At 45.1% G+C, this 18320-nt stretch overlaps 1 protein-coding gene across 1 annotated transcript in view; it reads right to left on the bottom strand.

The window, feature by feature from the left end:
• The window catches only part of trim62.1 (tripartite motif containing 62, tandem duplicate 1), a 56751-nt gene that overhangs the window by 9425 nt on the left and 29006 nt on the right, over positions 1 to 18320 (bottom strand). Inside the window, exons 3-5 of the mRNA XM_048254986.1 lie at positions 12341 to 12436; positions 3216 to 3472; positions 1490 to 1605 (exon numbers count right to left, since the gene is read on the bottom strand). Of these exons, the coding sequence (XP_048110943.1) occupies positions 1490 to 1605; positions 3216 to 3472; positions 12341 to 12436 (469 nt within the window). The remainder of the gene's footprint in view (positions 1 to 1489; positions 1606 to 3215; positions 3473 to 12340; positions 12437 to 18320) is intronic.

Below are 18320 nucleotides of genomic sequence, written 5' to 3'. Positions count from 1 at the left end.
GTGCCACCATTTCATCAACACTCAGCAATATTTCATCATTAAATCATTACCATCATTAAATTAACTCTATGCAGAATTAGACTATGAAAATGTGGAGCAGACAGTAGTAGGCTGTCATTAGTTAATCAACATGCACAAAGAAAACTATTTTAAAAATGTAGGCTATGTTTTTGCTTTAACTTTATGCACAAAACTATGATTGGTCAACTCACCCTGTGTGTTGAGCCGGCTGCTTCAAGCAACTAGTTCGCTAACTTCGCTAACATAAGCTTTGCAAATAAACTCAGACATATTTTGGTTACAATGACGGGGTTATCCGAATGTAAACTGTCTATCTGCCATTAACGTTTTGAAATTAACACTTTGTATCGCCAATAAACAGCAGGAGTTCGTTCTGACAACCTTTTGCGGTGGTGGCTGGCCTTGAACATAAGAGACACAAAACTTTGAAAGGTTTACGCCCGACTTAAAGGCAACTGCATTGTGTCGACGCGAGAAGCATAAATTCTATTCACCAGCACATCAGTGAGGGTGTTTACATCGTATGCATCCACGCACAAATGTATGGGCGTACAAATAGCAGTCGCTTTCGAAATAAAAGCAACGATATTGATTTGCGTGTATTATCTCTATGCTAGGCTCTTGACTATTGTTCTTTCACGAACCTTACGCGGGCCGGTCAGGGAAAGCCCACGGGCCAGATGTGGCCCGCGAGCCGTATGTTGCCCATGTATGGTATAGAGTAACCACAGGTGGCACTGAAACCACTGAACCACTGAAATTGAAAAGGATATCCCCATCTTTGCTCAGTTACTCTCAGGTGATCACATCAGAGCAAAATTTGCCTTTGGTTAATTACTCTTTACATCAATGCTATACAACACATATTGATATCAATGGGTTGTTGTGTTGTTTTGTATAGCATTGATGTAAAGAGTAAATAACCAAAGGCAAATTTCGCTCTGACGTGATCACCTGAGGGTACACAGATAACCACACAACTGTGCTCTAAATAACATGCAGTGTTGCTCTGTGCTGGGGCGACAGCGACTGATCGGGCAAATCAGTCTAGTACGGATGTGACACTGGCCTGTTTGCCCTTAGCAGGTGGCATTTTCATTTTGTGATGGATGACACAAACAACAACAAACAAACAAACAAACTAAATAAAAACAAAAACACGTGACTCCCTTCATCCCACCCATCCAATCTCCTTGAATCAATAAAATTCTCCACTTGGTCTCTAATGAGAAGAAACGGCTAGGAGGAGGCTGCAGGATATGTGCAATAATTAGGACAAATATTCCAGGAAGCATCTGCCTCATAGAACATGTTATTATTACCATGAAGCCTACGGCCCTATAAAAGTTGGTTATCTGAAATTGAATGTGTGTCGGTGTGTGTTTGTGTTTGTGTGTTGTGTGTGTGTGTGTGTGTGTGTGTGTGTGTGTGTGTGTCAGTGTGTGTGTCTTCCAAGTGTGCTTGGTACCTGGTGATATATCCTGGAACAAGGACTTCCAGATTGTATACTGCAGTGGTCCCATGTATTTGGATGTGGGAAAGTCTTCATAGCTCAGGTTGGTCTCGTGGATTTTTCCTTTGATTCTACACACACATACACACAGACAAAAAAAGAGGGAAATGTAACAGCGTCATTTCCACAGCATACCCCCCCCCCCAACCCTCTGCTCAAACATCTATTTTGATACTTTTCCTTCCTTCTCTCTTTCCTGTTCTCTCCATTCCCTCTCTCCACTGCCTTTATTCTTTTCCTCTCCCCCAACCTCTGGCCAAAACAGCCAATTTTCCTCACTGAGTACTGACGCAGAAGACACACAAACACTCACACAGACACAGACACAGAGGCACACACACACACACACACACACAGCGTGGCCTGTGCAGGGTGTGTGAGGTCAGTGCTGGATAGGGAGCAGACTCAGATTTCTCTCATTAACACAAAGCACAAACCACATTAGTCATCTGCTCATCTCCATGTCTCCCTTTCTCCCTCTCTTCCTTTCACTTTTTACTCACCCTTATTCTCTCAATCTTATATCCAATTTCCCCTTCTCTGTTTTTTAATCTCCCTCCCACTCTTTCTGTCTCTCACTCCATTTCTTAATTTCTTTCTTTTTCTGTCTATTCTTCCTGTCTGTCTGTATAAAAGCCTCTCTCACTACCACTTCCTCTCCATCACTCACCAAATGTATTATGAATCAGACCAATCACACCCACCAATTTCCTGTTCTTTCACCCAGTTATAAACAAAACATAATTTATGCCTTGTGAGAATAAACGCAGGATTTATCATCAGAAGATGGGCCAAAGCAAACACACACGTTTTCTTTTTCAGACTGGAGTCTGATAAGGCATAATCCACAGGGATTAGCATGGCTCTGTTATTTGGGTTTGGGCGAGTATGAAAAACCTCTACGGATTGGATCTGTGTGGTTCACATGCCGTTTCACAATTTAATTAGTCGCGGGAACAATAATCTGGATGGGATCTGGGTGGTTAGCACCATGCTTCACAAGGCCTTCATTAGCCGTGTAATTACCGTGGGATGTAACAATTATAGCTACCCTCACGCTCCCTTTGAGGTCTCTGTTACTTGCGAATCGAGAGGTTGGCCAGACGAGACCTCTGAAATAGATTCCAAAACACCAACGCAACATGGGCAGTCCAAAGTACTGGACCCAATTAACACTACGCCCTTATAATTACTCTATTCTTACGCAAATACTACATACGGCTATATGTCAGGCCAGTACATCACAAACCCAATCCGCAAAAACAATATCTGAACTAGAACCCAATATATCAATTAATTATATTAATTAAATGTATCAATTAATTACATTAATAGTAATTCAAAGTGGAGAGAAAGTTCTTCTTTCCACAAACTAATGGGCAGTCTTCACACCACCCCAGGCACCCCGTTTTTCCCTGTCTGACTCCTAGCCAGTTGACTGAGGCTCCTTTAGACTCTTCAGTCACTGTCTCTGAATCCTTTCGATGGGATCTGGGAGACGTTTATCAAGGCAAATCCTCCACACTTGTATGCTGCTGATTTTAGTGTCATACTGTTTGTGGACTTATCGCTCTATTCACAAGTTCTAGATGATCAACCTCACAGTTATTCTGTGCCCACACGTCATGAGGCATTTTAACCCTTGATCCTGCTCCTAGTGACCCCAACCTAGTGACCCCACCTCTCTGAGGTCTGGGCGACCCCTTCCAGGAAGTCGTGGCGGGCGCCCTCGCTGAGGCGCTCCTGCAAGATCTGGATGCCCTCCTTGACGTCGCGCAGCTGCTGGCTGTAGCGTTGGATCTTGTGCTCGATGTCGGAGAGCGTGCGCGCCGTGTCCGCTTCCAGCTCCTCCAGCATGCTCTTCTGCCGCTCGCGCAGGAAACGGTGCAGGCGCTCAAACGCCTCGCCGATGGTCGCCCGGAGGCTCTTCGCCGATGACTACGGGAGAGAGAGGAAGGGGCCAAGGGGAGTACACATCAGTGGTGAGGGCACGAAAAGAGTAAATATGCCTGAACTCACTCACAATATGCCCAAGGATATCAACAGATTCAATTTGAACAGATTTCCACATATAGCAAAAGAGCTACACTTGTTGCATATTAATCTGGTTCATCGAAAGAGTGGAATGTTTACATTATTTACACTGACCAGTTGTTTGTTTCTGGGTAAAATGTGGGTGTTTGTGTCACTGCTAGTGAAATAAACATCTCTATAACACACAACTGCATACTTTCCTAGCACTGCAGTCCATACATGAATAGTCAAGGTCAAAGTGAACACTACTGCATTGTTAGTGTATGTAAGTGTATTGATATTTCACCACAGAGTAACTGACCCTTGAGACAAACACATTCAATGTGCCCTCTTTGGCATCTGCATTATTGTCTTTTGACCTTTAAATCAATATCATTCGGCTTTTTAAAGAGTAACTTCTGCATATGTGGACATGTCATACTCAGGGCTTAAAGCAAGTAAATATTCTGTGCCTAAAGCATCTTAAATGTTCAAAGCTATTTTTAAGGTCAAAGGTTATCTATTTTTAAATCTTTTAAACCCAGCCCATGCCTTAGGTCCAGCGTGTATTTCTGGCCTTCTACTTTTTTGATAGAATTAAAAAAGACCATGAGGTAAAGACAAACCAATGAGGGATGCAATACAGGACAAAAAAGGAGCCTTCAGCTACTGTCACACATGTTGCTCACACAGTTTATACCTGACCTGGTTTATTTTATTCCCCATTATTAGACTGACCGACAGACACATTTTTGGCAGCCTGATGCCCTTCTACTCCTCTTTGTGTGTGTGTGTGTGTGCGTGTGTGCGTGTGTGTGTGCGCGTGTGTGTATGTGTGTGTTTTCAGGGACATGGGAGATCTGGAGCACAGTCATGCTCCCATCTGCGGGCCGATGATAAAGGAGGGGAAAAGGAAGAGGAACGTGAAGACGTTAAGCCTTGTGCAGACGACCGTGATCTACTCCTTGCTAATTGCTTGTCTCTTTTAAAGTTGAGATTAGTTTAACTTTGTCACTCAATGTTCTGTGGTGCTAACAATAATTTTATAAGTAATCGTTAGAAGTCGCTCCGTTAATTTAGCAGTCCATGGGTCCATGTAGCGCCCAATAAACAGCTCTGGGCATTCTTAAACCACGTCTCACACGAGAAAATGAATGTGTAGTTCCCAGACCCCATCTCAATGAGATGAGATCTGGCTAGGCCAGGATAGCTTATTGCTTTATTCATTGTAAAAACAGGATGTTGCTTTAGACAAAGGGGGCTTGTCTTGAAGTTGCTGAAGTATTTTTGTAAAATGAGGCGACACTCAGACATCTGTGCAGAGCTGTGTGCTCCTGATGACAGCAGTGGGGTCCCTTTTTCAAGATGTGCTGCTCTCCTTTCAACAGCGGAGGGGAAATTCTCTCTCTCTCTCTCTCTCTCTCCCTTTCTTCCTTGCTCACTGTCTCTATGGAAGCAGACATCAGAGAAGAGAGTGTGATTTCTTCTTTTATTTCATCCATCATTAAACTCAATCAGATGTCGAGCCATCCAGTGAGGGGCAAAAAAGGTTTTAAATCACTAAAACCCTCTCTTTCTCACACACAAACACACACGCACGCATGCACACACGCACACAATCAAATCCTACACACCAATCACCCCAACCAAGAAGCATCCAATCTCCCTGGTGCGAGCTGCATGGTGCAGGGTTGGTGGTTGGATTACTGAGGCCGGGGTGTGATGGTGATGGTGCTGCTGCTGCTGGGAATAAACCCAGGCCCAGAGCACTGAGGGCATAGAGGGACAAGGCGGGACACAGCACCCTGTCTGCCCAGGCCAGGCCAGGCATGGCACAGCACTGCCTGCTGGCAGCTAAGGACACAGGGGCCAGCTCTGTGGCCTGACAGTGTGAGGTGGAGGGGTGGGGGTGGGGGCAGAGAGGGGTCAGTGGAGGACAGGGGTGGCAGGGTAGCGGGGTTGGAGGGGGTGACTGTGACTGATTAAAATCCAGCAGACAGTCTTGATGATGCCGTTCAGCCGGCCGTTAAGTAACGAGCTGTGAGCCAACAAGCCCTGAGGTGATGGAGTGATGTATGAACAGAGAGACAGAGGGACATTTTAAAAATGATGGAGAAAATAAGAAAGAAGGAAATAAATAAATAAACAAAAGAAAGAAAGAAAAATATTGCTGAGACAGACAGACAGTCAAAAAAAGACAAAGAGACAGACAAGCAGAAAGAAAAAAAGAAAGAAGCCAAACTGACAGGCAGAAAGAGACAGACAAACAGACAGACAGACAGTGAAACAGACATAGACCAACAGAAGAGGAAAGAAAGACAAAAAAAAGAAAGAAAAGAAGTTAACGACTGAATAGAGCAGAAGCTTCACAGGTACACATTCACGGAAGACACGTGACACTCCTGTGTCAGTCTGAGAGAACAAGTGAGGACACCAGGGAAGCCCAGACTGTGCAGCACTGCAGGGGGTTGCAATGGGCTCAGCTTCACAAGCCAAACCCCCCCCCCACACACACACACACACACACACAAACACACTCTCTCGCCAAACACACCCTGTGTTGGAGCAGGCATCCCCTGAGGGGGTCCAAATTACAGGCGTCTTGCTTTCTTCTCAAAGTATACCATCATACTTTTCCCATTCTCATTCATTAGTTCTCAAAGGTTTTCTGGACTCACTTTTGGAAGTTCCTTCCTGATTGAAAGGTTTCACAGCACATTCCTACTCATTGATTATGTTACTTGATCATGTTAAGATAGGCAAGATCAAAAATGCATGGGAAAAGGAACTTGGAACTGAAATTTCAGAAGACGTATGGACTAAAGCTCTAACAAGGGTGAACAACAGCACCTCCTGTGCAAGACTGGGTTTAATCCAATTCAAGGTTGTACATCACCTACACTGGTGTAGAGCTAAGATATCATCATTCTATCCTAATGTAGATAGCAAAGGTGTAAGATGTCATGCTAATGTAGCTGACTTGACACATATGTTCTGGTCATGCCATACACTGGTAGGATACTGGTCAACTATATTTGATGTATTATCTGAAGTTCTTGAGATGACTTTGCGCTATGATTGCCATATTTGGTGTACCAGGTGAAGAAACGAACTTTACACGAAAACAGCTTAACATTATAGCATGTGTATCTTTATTGGCACGTAGGCAAATTTTATTACATTGGAAATCAAGCGCCCCACCCACTGCAGCACAGTGGCTTAAAGATGTAATGATGTTTTTGTATCTGGAGAAGATTAAATTCACAATAAGAGGTTCTAACAAATTCCTCTCAGTGTGGGGATCACTAATGTCATATTTTAGTAACCTCCAAGGTTTGCGTGTAAGAAACAGAAAAACTCTTGTAAGTGTACTGATGTGTCTGTTCATAATCTATATTTTTCAATAAAAAGAGGTTTAAAAAAAAGGTTTTCTGGTGTCTGTATGTTTTCTAGTTAGTTAGTTTGAGAGAGAGAGAGAGAGAGAGAGAGAGAGAGAGAGAGAGAGAGAGAGAGAGAGAGAGAGAGAGAGAGAGATAAATGTATCTGCAGTCTTGTTTGTGCCATGCTGGTTTTTGATGTTTCATCAATCAATCATGTTTCATCTCTGCAGGGCTTCTGAGGTCACATAATTTCCACCACTGCATATCAACACTTAGAATATTGTTTACATGACAAATTGGCATGCATCACTGAAAATGTAATACGAAATGGAAAATAACTGCAGCTCCGATTCAGAATGTACACTTTGTTCTGTGTGAAACCAGGAAGAAGCGGCAAACTAAATAATTTGGTCCTGATGAGGGTACTCATGACATGATGTTCGATTCTGACTGTTAACAAATTCCAGACATAAGAGCTCATCAAATAAGAGTCCCTGATGTACCCAGTAAAGTAGGTACATTCTGTCCCTGGTAGAATGCCTGCATATGTTAGTTAGATAGATAGATAGATAGATAGATAGATAGATAGATAGATAGATAGATACTGTAGATAGACAGATAGAGAGATACGGAGATAGATAGAGAGATAGATAGATACTTTATTGATCCCCAAGGGCAGGGGTCGGCAACCTTTTTTGCCTGGAGAGCCACTTTTACCAAATGTATTTTTTTTTAATCTCAGAAGAGCCACATAAAGACGGTTACAAGAAAAAGTTTGGATATTTAATGTACAGTTACTTTCATTCAACAGAAGATTTTTTAATAGACCTACATTTTCTACTAGTTTTAAAAGTAATGTGCAAGTAACTTGAAATGTAAAGTGGAATGACAGAAGTATAGGCCTTAGGCTTCCCATGTAGGCACCCCCTATTTTCCCAGTGTCCTTTTTGGTATGCAAAGTAACATCATAGTTAACAACACAACAATTAATTTTCGTTGACATGTCATTGGCGAAATTGAACATTAGGCCTACCAGAGGTTAGATTTGGTGATGGCCTTGGAGTCTGGCTGGCTCATCCCATCAGGGGAGACGCATCACACCACTAACGTTGGCCCTTTCATCTCAACCAATCGATGGGCCACAAGAAAAGTGTTTTTATTTTTCAAAATGGGGAAGGTGTGTGGGGATGGGATGGGTTGGCAAGGAATGGAATTGAAATGGGTAAGGTGCACCTCCATACTTCAAACATTCCAGGCCTACCATTTGAGAGATGCAAAAAAAAGGAGAGAGAAATCTGGGAATGGGAGGAAAGGGAAATTTGATTAGCTTGCCGCTGGGAAAATTCCAATGCTATTCACATGAGTTTAACGTCCACAAAACAGGGGATATGGATTACTGCCACTGGGCAGGCACACCTGGTCATGCCTAACATGGGGTGTGTGTGTGTCTCGACTGTGTCTATGTCCAACATATGTGTGTGTGCTGTGCTTATCCATGTATGTGAGTGTGAATGTGAGAAAGAGTGAGAAAGTGTGTGTGTGTGTGTGTGTGTGTGTGTGTGTGAGTGTGTGTGTGATTGGGAGCTTGGGGGTGATGCTAGAGAGACACTCGAGGGCCCACATCTAATGAGGATGTAAGGGAGGACTGGGCTTTTTGAAAGAGCACAGGGGATGCTGATACTTAGAAAGCCAAGTGTCACCTCCAGCCGACTGTGCTGTGAACAGCCAGGTCCCTGGGGTGTCTGGCCAGAGCCCAAGCCCATTTGCCTGTGAGGGCCAGGCCCGTCAGACAGGAGACACGTCTGGGCAGCACAGAGAAGGGACATGCCACGCTGGGTCGCTTGCCTCACAGAGCTTCATGACAGTAGAAAGCTCTGTGGTAACACTGTCAATGTGTGTGTGTGTGTGTGTGTGTGTGTGTGTGTGTGTGTGTGTGTGTGTGTTGTTCTGTGTTGCATGTTCTTTATGTTCCTGCCTTGGTTACGGAATAAGATGAGCATGAGGATGAGGGCAGCTGGGAGGCCCAGAGGGCATCCTGCCCTCTCTAGGGGACAACTCTATGGCTCTAATAAAGTGATGTGAGCATGAATGCATTTCAAGATTAAATGGCAGCTGCCAGCTAGCAAGCTGCAACTAATCTCATTTGCTGTGCTCATTTGCTCGTTTGCATGATAGTACAGCTGTATGTGTACTGTGAATATTTATATGCACTGTATATGGCATAATTATACATATGGATATGTTTGGAAATATTACTAAGTTTATAAACTGTACATACGTGCAAACAATTTCTCATTTAGCAGAATCTTTCATTCATAAAATCATAAAGATGAGATTAAGTGTTTCATCTATGTTTTTCCCCATAAATTGAATCTGTGGTCTTGCTGTTAATACGTTGCTTGTGTTTGGAGATTGTCTAAGTTCTCTATGTGAGAGAACAGGCAGAAACAAACAGCTTGCTCATCAACGGGCCGAGTTAACAGAGCCCAGGAGTCAGCTTCATAATAATGTTTATTCATAGGCAGAGCACGCAGTGAACTGTTTACTGCTTGGTGCGACAGGGCTTTGTCAAACCACCAAGCACTCGACACCGCAACACAAACAAATTTCGCAAACGGCGGAAAACAGCAGCATCCAAAATCCGCCTGAGAGTATGTAAACCAATTTACCTTACGAAATGAAATAAATAAATCAAATAAATAAATAAGGTCTTGTTGGCATTCTAGGCAAGCGATGGTGGAAAAAAAAAAATCGATGCAGTTGAAATGGTCCACTGTGAGATGAGGAGGAGGAGAAGGAGGAGGAGGAAGAGGAGACGATGACTGGCAGCATGAAGCAGGTGGACAGAGCTAATGAGAAAGGATTTGGCTGATAAGGCCGCTATAACAGGTCCAAGCAACCACACAAGAGGCGGGGGAGCAGAAGCAGTCACCAGGGAAAATGGATGAACTCTTGCCCACTTAATGCCCCACACCATCTTCTAAAAGAGGCTACAGATAGCTCACAGCCCAGTTAATGTGAGTGGATCAGAATCTCTCAGCATCATGAACCTGCGTGTGTGTATGTATCTATTACAAAGTTCAAAATCAGTGCAATGTGATGATTGTTTAGATCAAATAAAATACAACATAAAGTGTTCCTGTTGCTGGTAGGATGCTGTAGGAACGGGTAACACTTCTTATGGTCAAGGGCACTATTCTGTGGGAGCACCATTTTGGACTTGAAGTAACTTTGGATAAAAGAGTTAAAGACTAGATTTAGATTAGACTAGACTAGACGAGGCAATAAAATGGTCTGTTGCATACATTCAAGTACATGATATGGCCCAGTCTATACACTGTCTGAGCCCAGGTGCTGTCCGAAAACAGGATCTTTTAGACCAAATGTATTTGACTCTTTAGGCAAATTAATTTCTATCCATCAGTGTTTCCTACATTTACTGTAGATTTTTCCCAGCCTCCATTTTCTGTGGATAACAGAGACTCCAGTTGAGAAATCAATTGGGATATCATTGCTTATTCTGATGCTGTTTTGCACTGCCAGTCAGAGCATGCATATGGATTTATTTACATTACGCATTCGTAGATCCACTCTGCGTGGAGGGCTGCCTATATTACTTCTTACAACTTGTTGTTTGACCTGGCAGAAACCGGACATACTAAACATTGCAAACTGAATGTATCAACACCATACTGTAACTCTTGCAAAAAAGCAAGAGATTCTACTGCGCTGGGAATTCTACAGCAATGGGTGTTGATCACAGAGTGGACATCAGTTAGGTGTGGTTAAACTGGGATGCGACCAGCAGGAGTGCAAATGTTCCAAGAAAGAACTGAAGAAACCTGTGATGAAAACAGCAAGGCTAGACCTTAAAAGACAAACAAACTAAAGACCACTAAAAGAAATGTTACATTAAATCAAGAGAAAGTGTGATTATGCGTGTGTGTCAGGCTGCATGTGTGTACAATACCAGGGGCAATTGGCCAGTGTTGCGCCTGTGTGGATAAACATGTGGGCTGGAGAAAGAAACCCCAGATGACAAACAGAACAGACTGTGAACACTCAGGAGGGCTGGTCTACCATATTACTTACAGACCCCAACAGAGCAGATAGGAGTGAGGATGACGAGGGAGGGGGAGGAGAGCGGAAGAGGAGGAGTGGAAGAGAAAAGAGAAAGGGCAGAAGGAGAGTGCAGGGAAAGGGGAAGAGGAAGAGAGGGAGCAGAGAAGGGGGAAGAGAGAGATAGAGAGCAAAGAGAGGGGTTGGGGGGTGAGATATTGACTTGAGTGTCTCCGTGCTGATTAAAACAAGGCGTCAAGATTAAAGCACTGCTCGATAAACCAATTTGCTTGTCGGAATTTTCACCATCAATCGCACCCAAGCAGAGTGCCAGAGAGAGAGAGGGAGAGAGAGAGAGAGAGAGAGAGAGAGAGAGAGAGAGAGAGAGAGAGAGAGAGAGAGAGAGAAAGAAAGAGCTGTGAACAAGTGTGGCTGCTGGTTGACTGCTCAGCGGTGTTTCTCACCTGCCTCTCCTGCCAGGGCCCTGCTCTGTTAACTGAATCCCATTGGCCTGCCTAAGCAGACATGGCTACAACGCTAATTGGGTGAGAGGCAGCCAGAGCCCCAGGGATTGTGGGAGATCAGCTGGTGGCCTGTGGGATGGGACAGGACCGGACTGGACAGGACGGGATAAGGAAGGGGTAGCTGCTGAGATGGAGAGCTGATGGAGGAGGCTTGCTGCTTGTGTGCTGGCAGATAGGGCATGGAGTGGCACTGCTGATGGGTAGACGTAGGTAGGGTGACGGGATGCCAGGTGGCTGTGAGGTATGGTCTATACAGGTATTGTGGTCTTGGTGGTGGTGAGTGAATAGAATGCTCAGCTCCAGGAGAGGTTGGGGAGTAGTAAGATAATAAGAAACATCCATCTAGCAGTATCCTAGCACAATGAAAGAAGCCTTTAGAAACCTAGCATTTGTTTTGATATGTCAATAGTGAGCTGAGTGTTAGCTAACTCCCATGTAGCAGCACAGCCTCAACACAGCGGCAGTGTCCGCCAGACCCTTCCATTATGAAACTGCCATCAAAGTAAATGTTTTTATATATGTTGTGTCAGAAAAGAGACTTGGATTTTTTTTGGAACTTGTGTGTTCCCTACAAAAAAAACACATTTGTCAAACACTATTGAACCTCGGTTCAGAGCACTTAAAACCTTTCTCTTTCTGAGAAGTAGAAGTGAAATTGGTATGCGTCTTTTCTGGTCTCAGTCGAGTTTGTGTTGTGTGTGTGCATGTGTGTTTTGTGTTGTTGTTCTTGAGTTGTGTGGTGCAGTGCGGTGCGGTGTGGTGTGGTGCGGTGCGGTGTAAGCTGTGTGGTGTGGTGTGGTGTGGTGTGAGTGTGGAGGTGGCGGCGTTACCTTGGTCTCTGTGAGCTGTCTCTGGAGCAGCTGTAGAGCCTCAGTGTGCCCCTTCTCACTCTCCTGCAGCGTCACCAGCTGTTCCTTCATCTCCCTCTGCAAGAGACAAACACACACACACACACACACATATTAACAATCAGCATTTGCATTTAGCAGTATATTTATTTTTAAAATACTATGGAAACCTTTGCCATAACATCCTGAAGAACACAAAGGCAGACATCAGGTCCACCCATACAGGGCCCCGCCAATCACCTCAAGGCTGCACACATCAAACTAATCTGGAATTCACTGCCAACCAAGCCAGGAAAGAGTCGAGGGGTGTGCCAAAGTGTGTGTGTATGCGTGTGTGCCTGTGTAAGAGTCTGAGAGGAAATGTGTATGCGTGTGCACGTGTGCGTGCGTGCGTGCGTGTGTGTTTTCCTTCATCTCCGATCTTTTGGGAGAAGCGGAAATCTCAAGTTCAACTGAAGGATGTTCTGAGCTCTGCATCGCTCAGTCAGCACTGTGGGCTAAAACACGGATATGACTTATTTAACATGACAAGTGTGTGTGTGTGTGTGTGTGTGTGTGTGGAGGGAATGCCATCATGTGAAACTGGGCAACAGACAACACAAGATGGGAGTAGGGAAAGAGAAAGAGAGAAAGTGAGAGAGAGAGAGAGAGAGAGAGAGAAAATAGGAGGCAAGGAAGGACAGAAGTTGAAAGGAAAAAATGTGAATAAAGAAAGGATTGAGAGAGAAGCAAAAAGGGTGAAATACAGAGATGCATGGAGAAAGGGACATGAGGAAAACAAGAACAAGGGACAAAGAGAGAGAAAGAAATGAAAGAAGGAAAGAGAAAAAATTTGGTGCAGCTATGTACATCCATGAAAAGAGGGAGGAGAGACATAATGAAAAGATATGCGCTCATGGACTCTGGAGACGGCCTGTCGCTTAAACTAGGCCTCTTCAGCACAACAGTAGCCACAGGCAGAATCAGGACAGGAGAAGGGCTACCAAGGAACACCGCACACGCACACACACACACACACACACACACACACACAGCCCTACAGCAGAATCAGGACAACCCGCCTCTCCCAGTGTCCACCAGACAGCACCCTCATCCCCTACCTCCTTGCCCTCCTTTGCCGGACACTCTGTAATCATTGACCACATGTTTCATATGTGATAGAAGTATAAGTACAGACGTGTATAAGATGTGTGTGTGTGTGTGTGTGTGTGTGTGTGAATACGTGTAAGCGTGCATGGGTATATCTCTGAGTGTGTGTATATTCATCTCTCTCTTCTCTCTATTTTTCATTCAAGCATGACAGCAGGGTAATGTCCCCAAAAGTGTGACATTACGCCCCCCCCATGTCTCAAAAGAAGAAGATTTACCTTGAACCTCAGGGAGGACTGGTGAAAAATGCAAACCTTGAGAGTGTTGTCCCATCACACACTACGGCAGAAGACCACTCAGAAGATGGCCTACAGATGAGCACTACTGATGGACGCTGTCTGAACAAGCCTGTTGCAATGAATTATTACTCATCATCACTGCTAAAAGAATTCATTGCGTTTGACTTTGAGAGCCTGTACGTGCAATGTTGGACATATTTTGCCTAAAGCTGTTGATAAACTAGACAAGTAGACTTCCAGGGAAGTCCATTTCTAACAAGATGGAATACATTCCTCCTCAGTTGGGTGTGGCTGACAGTTTGGTCATTTGTCAAAACTATGATCAGTCCCATAACACTAATTCATAAATCACTCCCTAAGACATTATCTGTCTATTAGTCAGATAGAACAAATATGGGTTCCAGAACCTCTCCCAGTCACAGACAACAGCAGATACAGCCGCTGTATGGATCAATGGCCTTCCACAGTTGAGAGAATTTGACATAAAATATTTAATAATAAAATAAATAATAATAATAATTTGAATGCATTTGACTTTTTCCTCCCCTGTGTTAAGCTGGTCCAAGGTGATGCGGATCCCAAAGAAGGTGGCTCAACGTGGTTTCAGGCTAAAGCTGTGAATCTTTAGAGGGAAGCCACACAAAGTGATGGTTCCCGTTTCTGTCGTGCAGCAGCCGTTTCTGTTGTGTCACTCTCACTCTCGAGAGGCTAAACAGTGTCCTTCATCAAGACTAAAAGACCATGTACTCGCAACTGCTGAGGGTGCTTCATTTTTCAAAAGCACACAACACATACAGGAACACAGGGAAAACACACACACACACACACACACACACACACACACACACACGGTCAGCAAAAGTATTCACATAGAAAACATACAATCATACAGACAGACGTGGGAAGAGCCACACGCTCCATGTATGCACAGACAGTGACACACAAACACACAGACAACCATACACAGACAGACAGAGACAGACACACACACACACACACACACACACACACACACACACACACACAGAGAGACACACACAGACACACACACACACACACACACCTTTCTCCACCAAGGGCACGGAGCAGAGAAAACTCTTGCCCATTACTCAGGGGGAGCGTGGTCATACATTTTAATGATACGTGAGCAGCAGGATCAAGAGCTTTAATTTGTCCCTGAGCGAGGAGCTGCTGCTGCTGCTGCTGCTACCTCAGCGCCCCTCCTGCTGCTACCGCTAACGCTAGCACGCCAGACCCTTACTGGTCAGCTCAGGCTAGACGGAGACGAGAGGAGGAGAGAGAGAGGAGAAGAGAAGAGGGGGATGAGAGGAGGGGAGGTAGAGAGGGACGGGAGAATGGATAGAGGGAGAGAGAATAAGAGAAAGGGGAGAGGAGCTAAAGAGAAGGAGGATAGAGAAGAAAACTATACGCAGAGACAACAAGCTAGACACAACAAGGTGACCCATGGGATGGTCATTGGCCATGGAAGCCAGAGGAGGGGAGGATGGGCAGTGAGGAGGGGAGGAAGAGACATGGACTCATAAATAATGACGGCAGACACTGAAACCATGAGAAGAACTTCAGCAGAAGCGGAGAACAAGCCAGACACACAAAGAGGACCCGGGAGAGGACCTCTCACAGACACAAAGTTCAACTAACAGCAAACTCCTGCTGACAGTGTAACACTGCAGGCTCTTCCCTCGCATGTATTCCACACATACACACACACACACAGCTTCAGATCTGGGTATGATCTTAGCAGCTGCTCCAAAGACACTCTCTCTCTCCCTCTTTTCTCTCTCTCTCACACACACACACACACACAAACTCTTTCTCTCAAACACACACTCTCTCTCACTCACACACACACACACACACACACACACACACACACACACAGAGTAGCAGCGGCAGCAGAAGCAGCAGGCATTTCTCTGGGCTAACAGTTATTAGATCATTAAACAGCATTCATTTTTAATGAGCCTTTTATCTAGCCTGACCTTTTTCCCCACCAACACTCTAATATTTCCAGATGGAGGAGAGGGAACGAGGGAGTGTGGGGAGAGGGAGAGAGAGAGAGAGAGAGAGAGAGAGAGAGAGAGAGAGAGAGAGAGAGAGAGAGAGAGAGAGAGAGAGAGAGAGAGAGAGAGCACTTGAGATAAGATACTCAGTGATGCAGCATGATGGAGCAGAGTGCGGAGACACAACAAACCTCCCACAACTACCTGTACATACCCTCAAACCCGTATTAAAAACACCCACCCACTCACAGAGACATGCACTGAGAAACTACATGTGCAAACACACACACACACACACACACACACACACACACACACACACACTCACACAAACACAAAGCTTTTCTGTGCCTTCTGTGCTCAGCTGAACAAGCTGAAGATAGACAAAAGCTTCAACACAAACCAAATCCACCTTAAGAACAGAGTCTCTGTCACTCTCATGCTCACACTCAAACCCTGAGGCCTTGTCCATTTTCCAGACTAGCGCTGTCGGTCATGCCATTTCCCCCGGGACTGTGAACAGACGTAGGGAAGGAAGGTCACCAACAGACGTGGTGCCCTCCTACATCTGAAACTCATTTCAGTTCACCACCAGTGCCCATCACCACTGCTCATGGCAGCCAGTCAGAGAGAGTAGTGACACACTTCAGTGTGTGTGTGTGTGTGTGTGTGTGTGTGTGTGTGTGTGTGTGTGTGTGTGTCACATACTGTTAATTGATTCAATGTCATTTTCATTCAATGTTATTTTCTGTATTTCTATGCTACTATATGTACTATGGCAACAATGTTTCTATTTGAATGGTCATGCCACGAACGCCTATTGAATAAATAGAATAGGGACAGAAAAACAGCCCAAAAGCCTGAAGCAAAGAGAAAATATTGGGCAAAGCAGGAGAGGGAGCCACAGGGCACAGTAAGATGGTGAGAACAAACAAGAGGACTGTGAATGAGGCCCTGCACATTGCCTCAGCAGGCACCGGGACTTTCAATTGCCCCTGTGATGTGGTGAAATTGGTGTGCCACAGCTCGAGAGAGAGAGAGAGAGAGAGAGAGAGAGAGAGAGAGAGAGAGAGAGAGAGAGAGAGAGAGAGAGAGAGAGAGAAGCTTGCGCAAGAGCTGACGAGGTTCAGAAGCCCCCAACCACCACCGATGAGGCACAGCTTCTCAACAACTGGTGGTGTGAGTGAGTCAACAGTCATAAGTGTTCATGCACACACACACACACACACACACTTGCATCATATCTTATCAGTCTTCATTTGAAGATTCATTTGATTCCCACCTTGTCCATGCATAAACACACTGACTCCTTTTAATGGATTGTCTTCTTTCATTTCTGCCTCCAAACACGGAGTCAAACGTGCACAGACGTCAGCATGATGTGGGAACCGCAGCCCTGGGAGGCTGAACTGAAGCATTCATCCAACTACCTCATGTTAGAGGAGAGCGAGGCTTCCGGGGGGAATGAGGAGGGTACAATTCATTCCCCATAAACTGCCGCATGGCTGCACAAACGCCACATAAATCTACCAGACTCAGAGAAGTGTTCTTTTCAACCAAGGACATTCTGGCATAACCTGGAAGGGTGCCGTAAGTCTGTCACACGGTGCTGGATTGGATTTTGGGGTGAGAGATGAGGGGGGGGGGGGGTATGGGTGGAGGATGCTGGTAGGGGAGAAGACCTGGACAACAGAGTAGACGTCCTCACTCTGAGCAAGACTACTCTGTCTCTCTTTACAGCATGAGGTAAATCAGACTTAAAGGAGTCTGCAGATCTGTCTCAGCAAGTCAGGTCATCAGCAACCAGTCATCCATCCATCCATCAGTTCAACAACCCAGCAATCCATCCATCCATCCATGTATTCCTCCTCTCAGTGATTCAAAGGCGCGGGTGAACCACTGAGAGACACAACACAGCCTCTGAAGCATATAAAAGAGGCAGCGCAGGCGATGACTCACTCCTCTTTCAAAAACACATTTGGCAGTGCCACGTCTCTCAACATCACTGAGGCAGTTCTGTTTTTTTACTTGTTGTTTGTGGCAGATTGAGGGGTTTTTTTTAGGCTTTTTTCCCCTCTCTTTAATGTTTCGAGGGGCATTGCTGGGAAGTCAAAGTCTCTCCGAGGCGTTACAAGGAATGAGAACGAGAGAGGAAAAGAGAGAAGTAGTCAGAGGGAAACAATGTACCCAGTCAGGGGCTGTCGTTTCCTGCATCGGAGTTCTTTTAATCTGAACACAGCACGGCTATTCTGGTTGGTGGGAAATGCATCAATAGACGTAAATAAATCATTACACGGGGAGTTCAGTTCACAAAGCAACAAGGTGGCAGATCGACGCTCACAAGACTCCTCTCAAATTCAACGCTCTACCACTCTGCCGAAACACAAACACTATGTACTTTAGGTGCGATTGATCAGCGAAAAAGTGCTGGACCCAAGCCTGTCTACTTCCATTCCATTAAAAGTTGGTCCGGGGTTAGGGCCTGTAAAAGCACTTTAGCTCCATGGGGGGAGATACTCTATCGGCAGTCTGATATGGCTGGAGCGATTGGGG

The sequence above is a fragment of the Alosa alosa genome, chromosome 10 (assembly GCF_017589495.1).
Source record: "Alosa alosa isolate M-15738 ecotype Scorff River chromosome 10, AALO_Geno_1.1, whole genome shotgun sequence".
Lineage (NCBI taxonomy): Eukaryota > Metazoa > Chordata > Actinopteri > Clupeiformes > Clupeidae > Alosa > Alosa alosa.
Note: the sequence above shows the minus strand (reverse complement) of the source record. Positions and strands in the feature narration are given on the sequence as shown.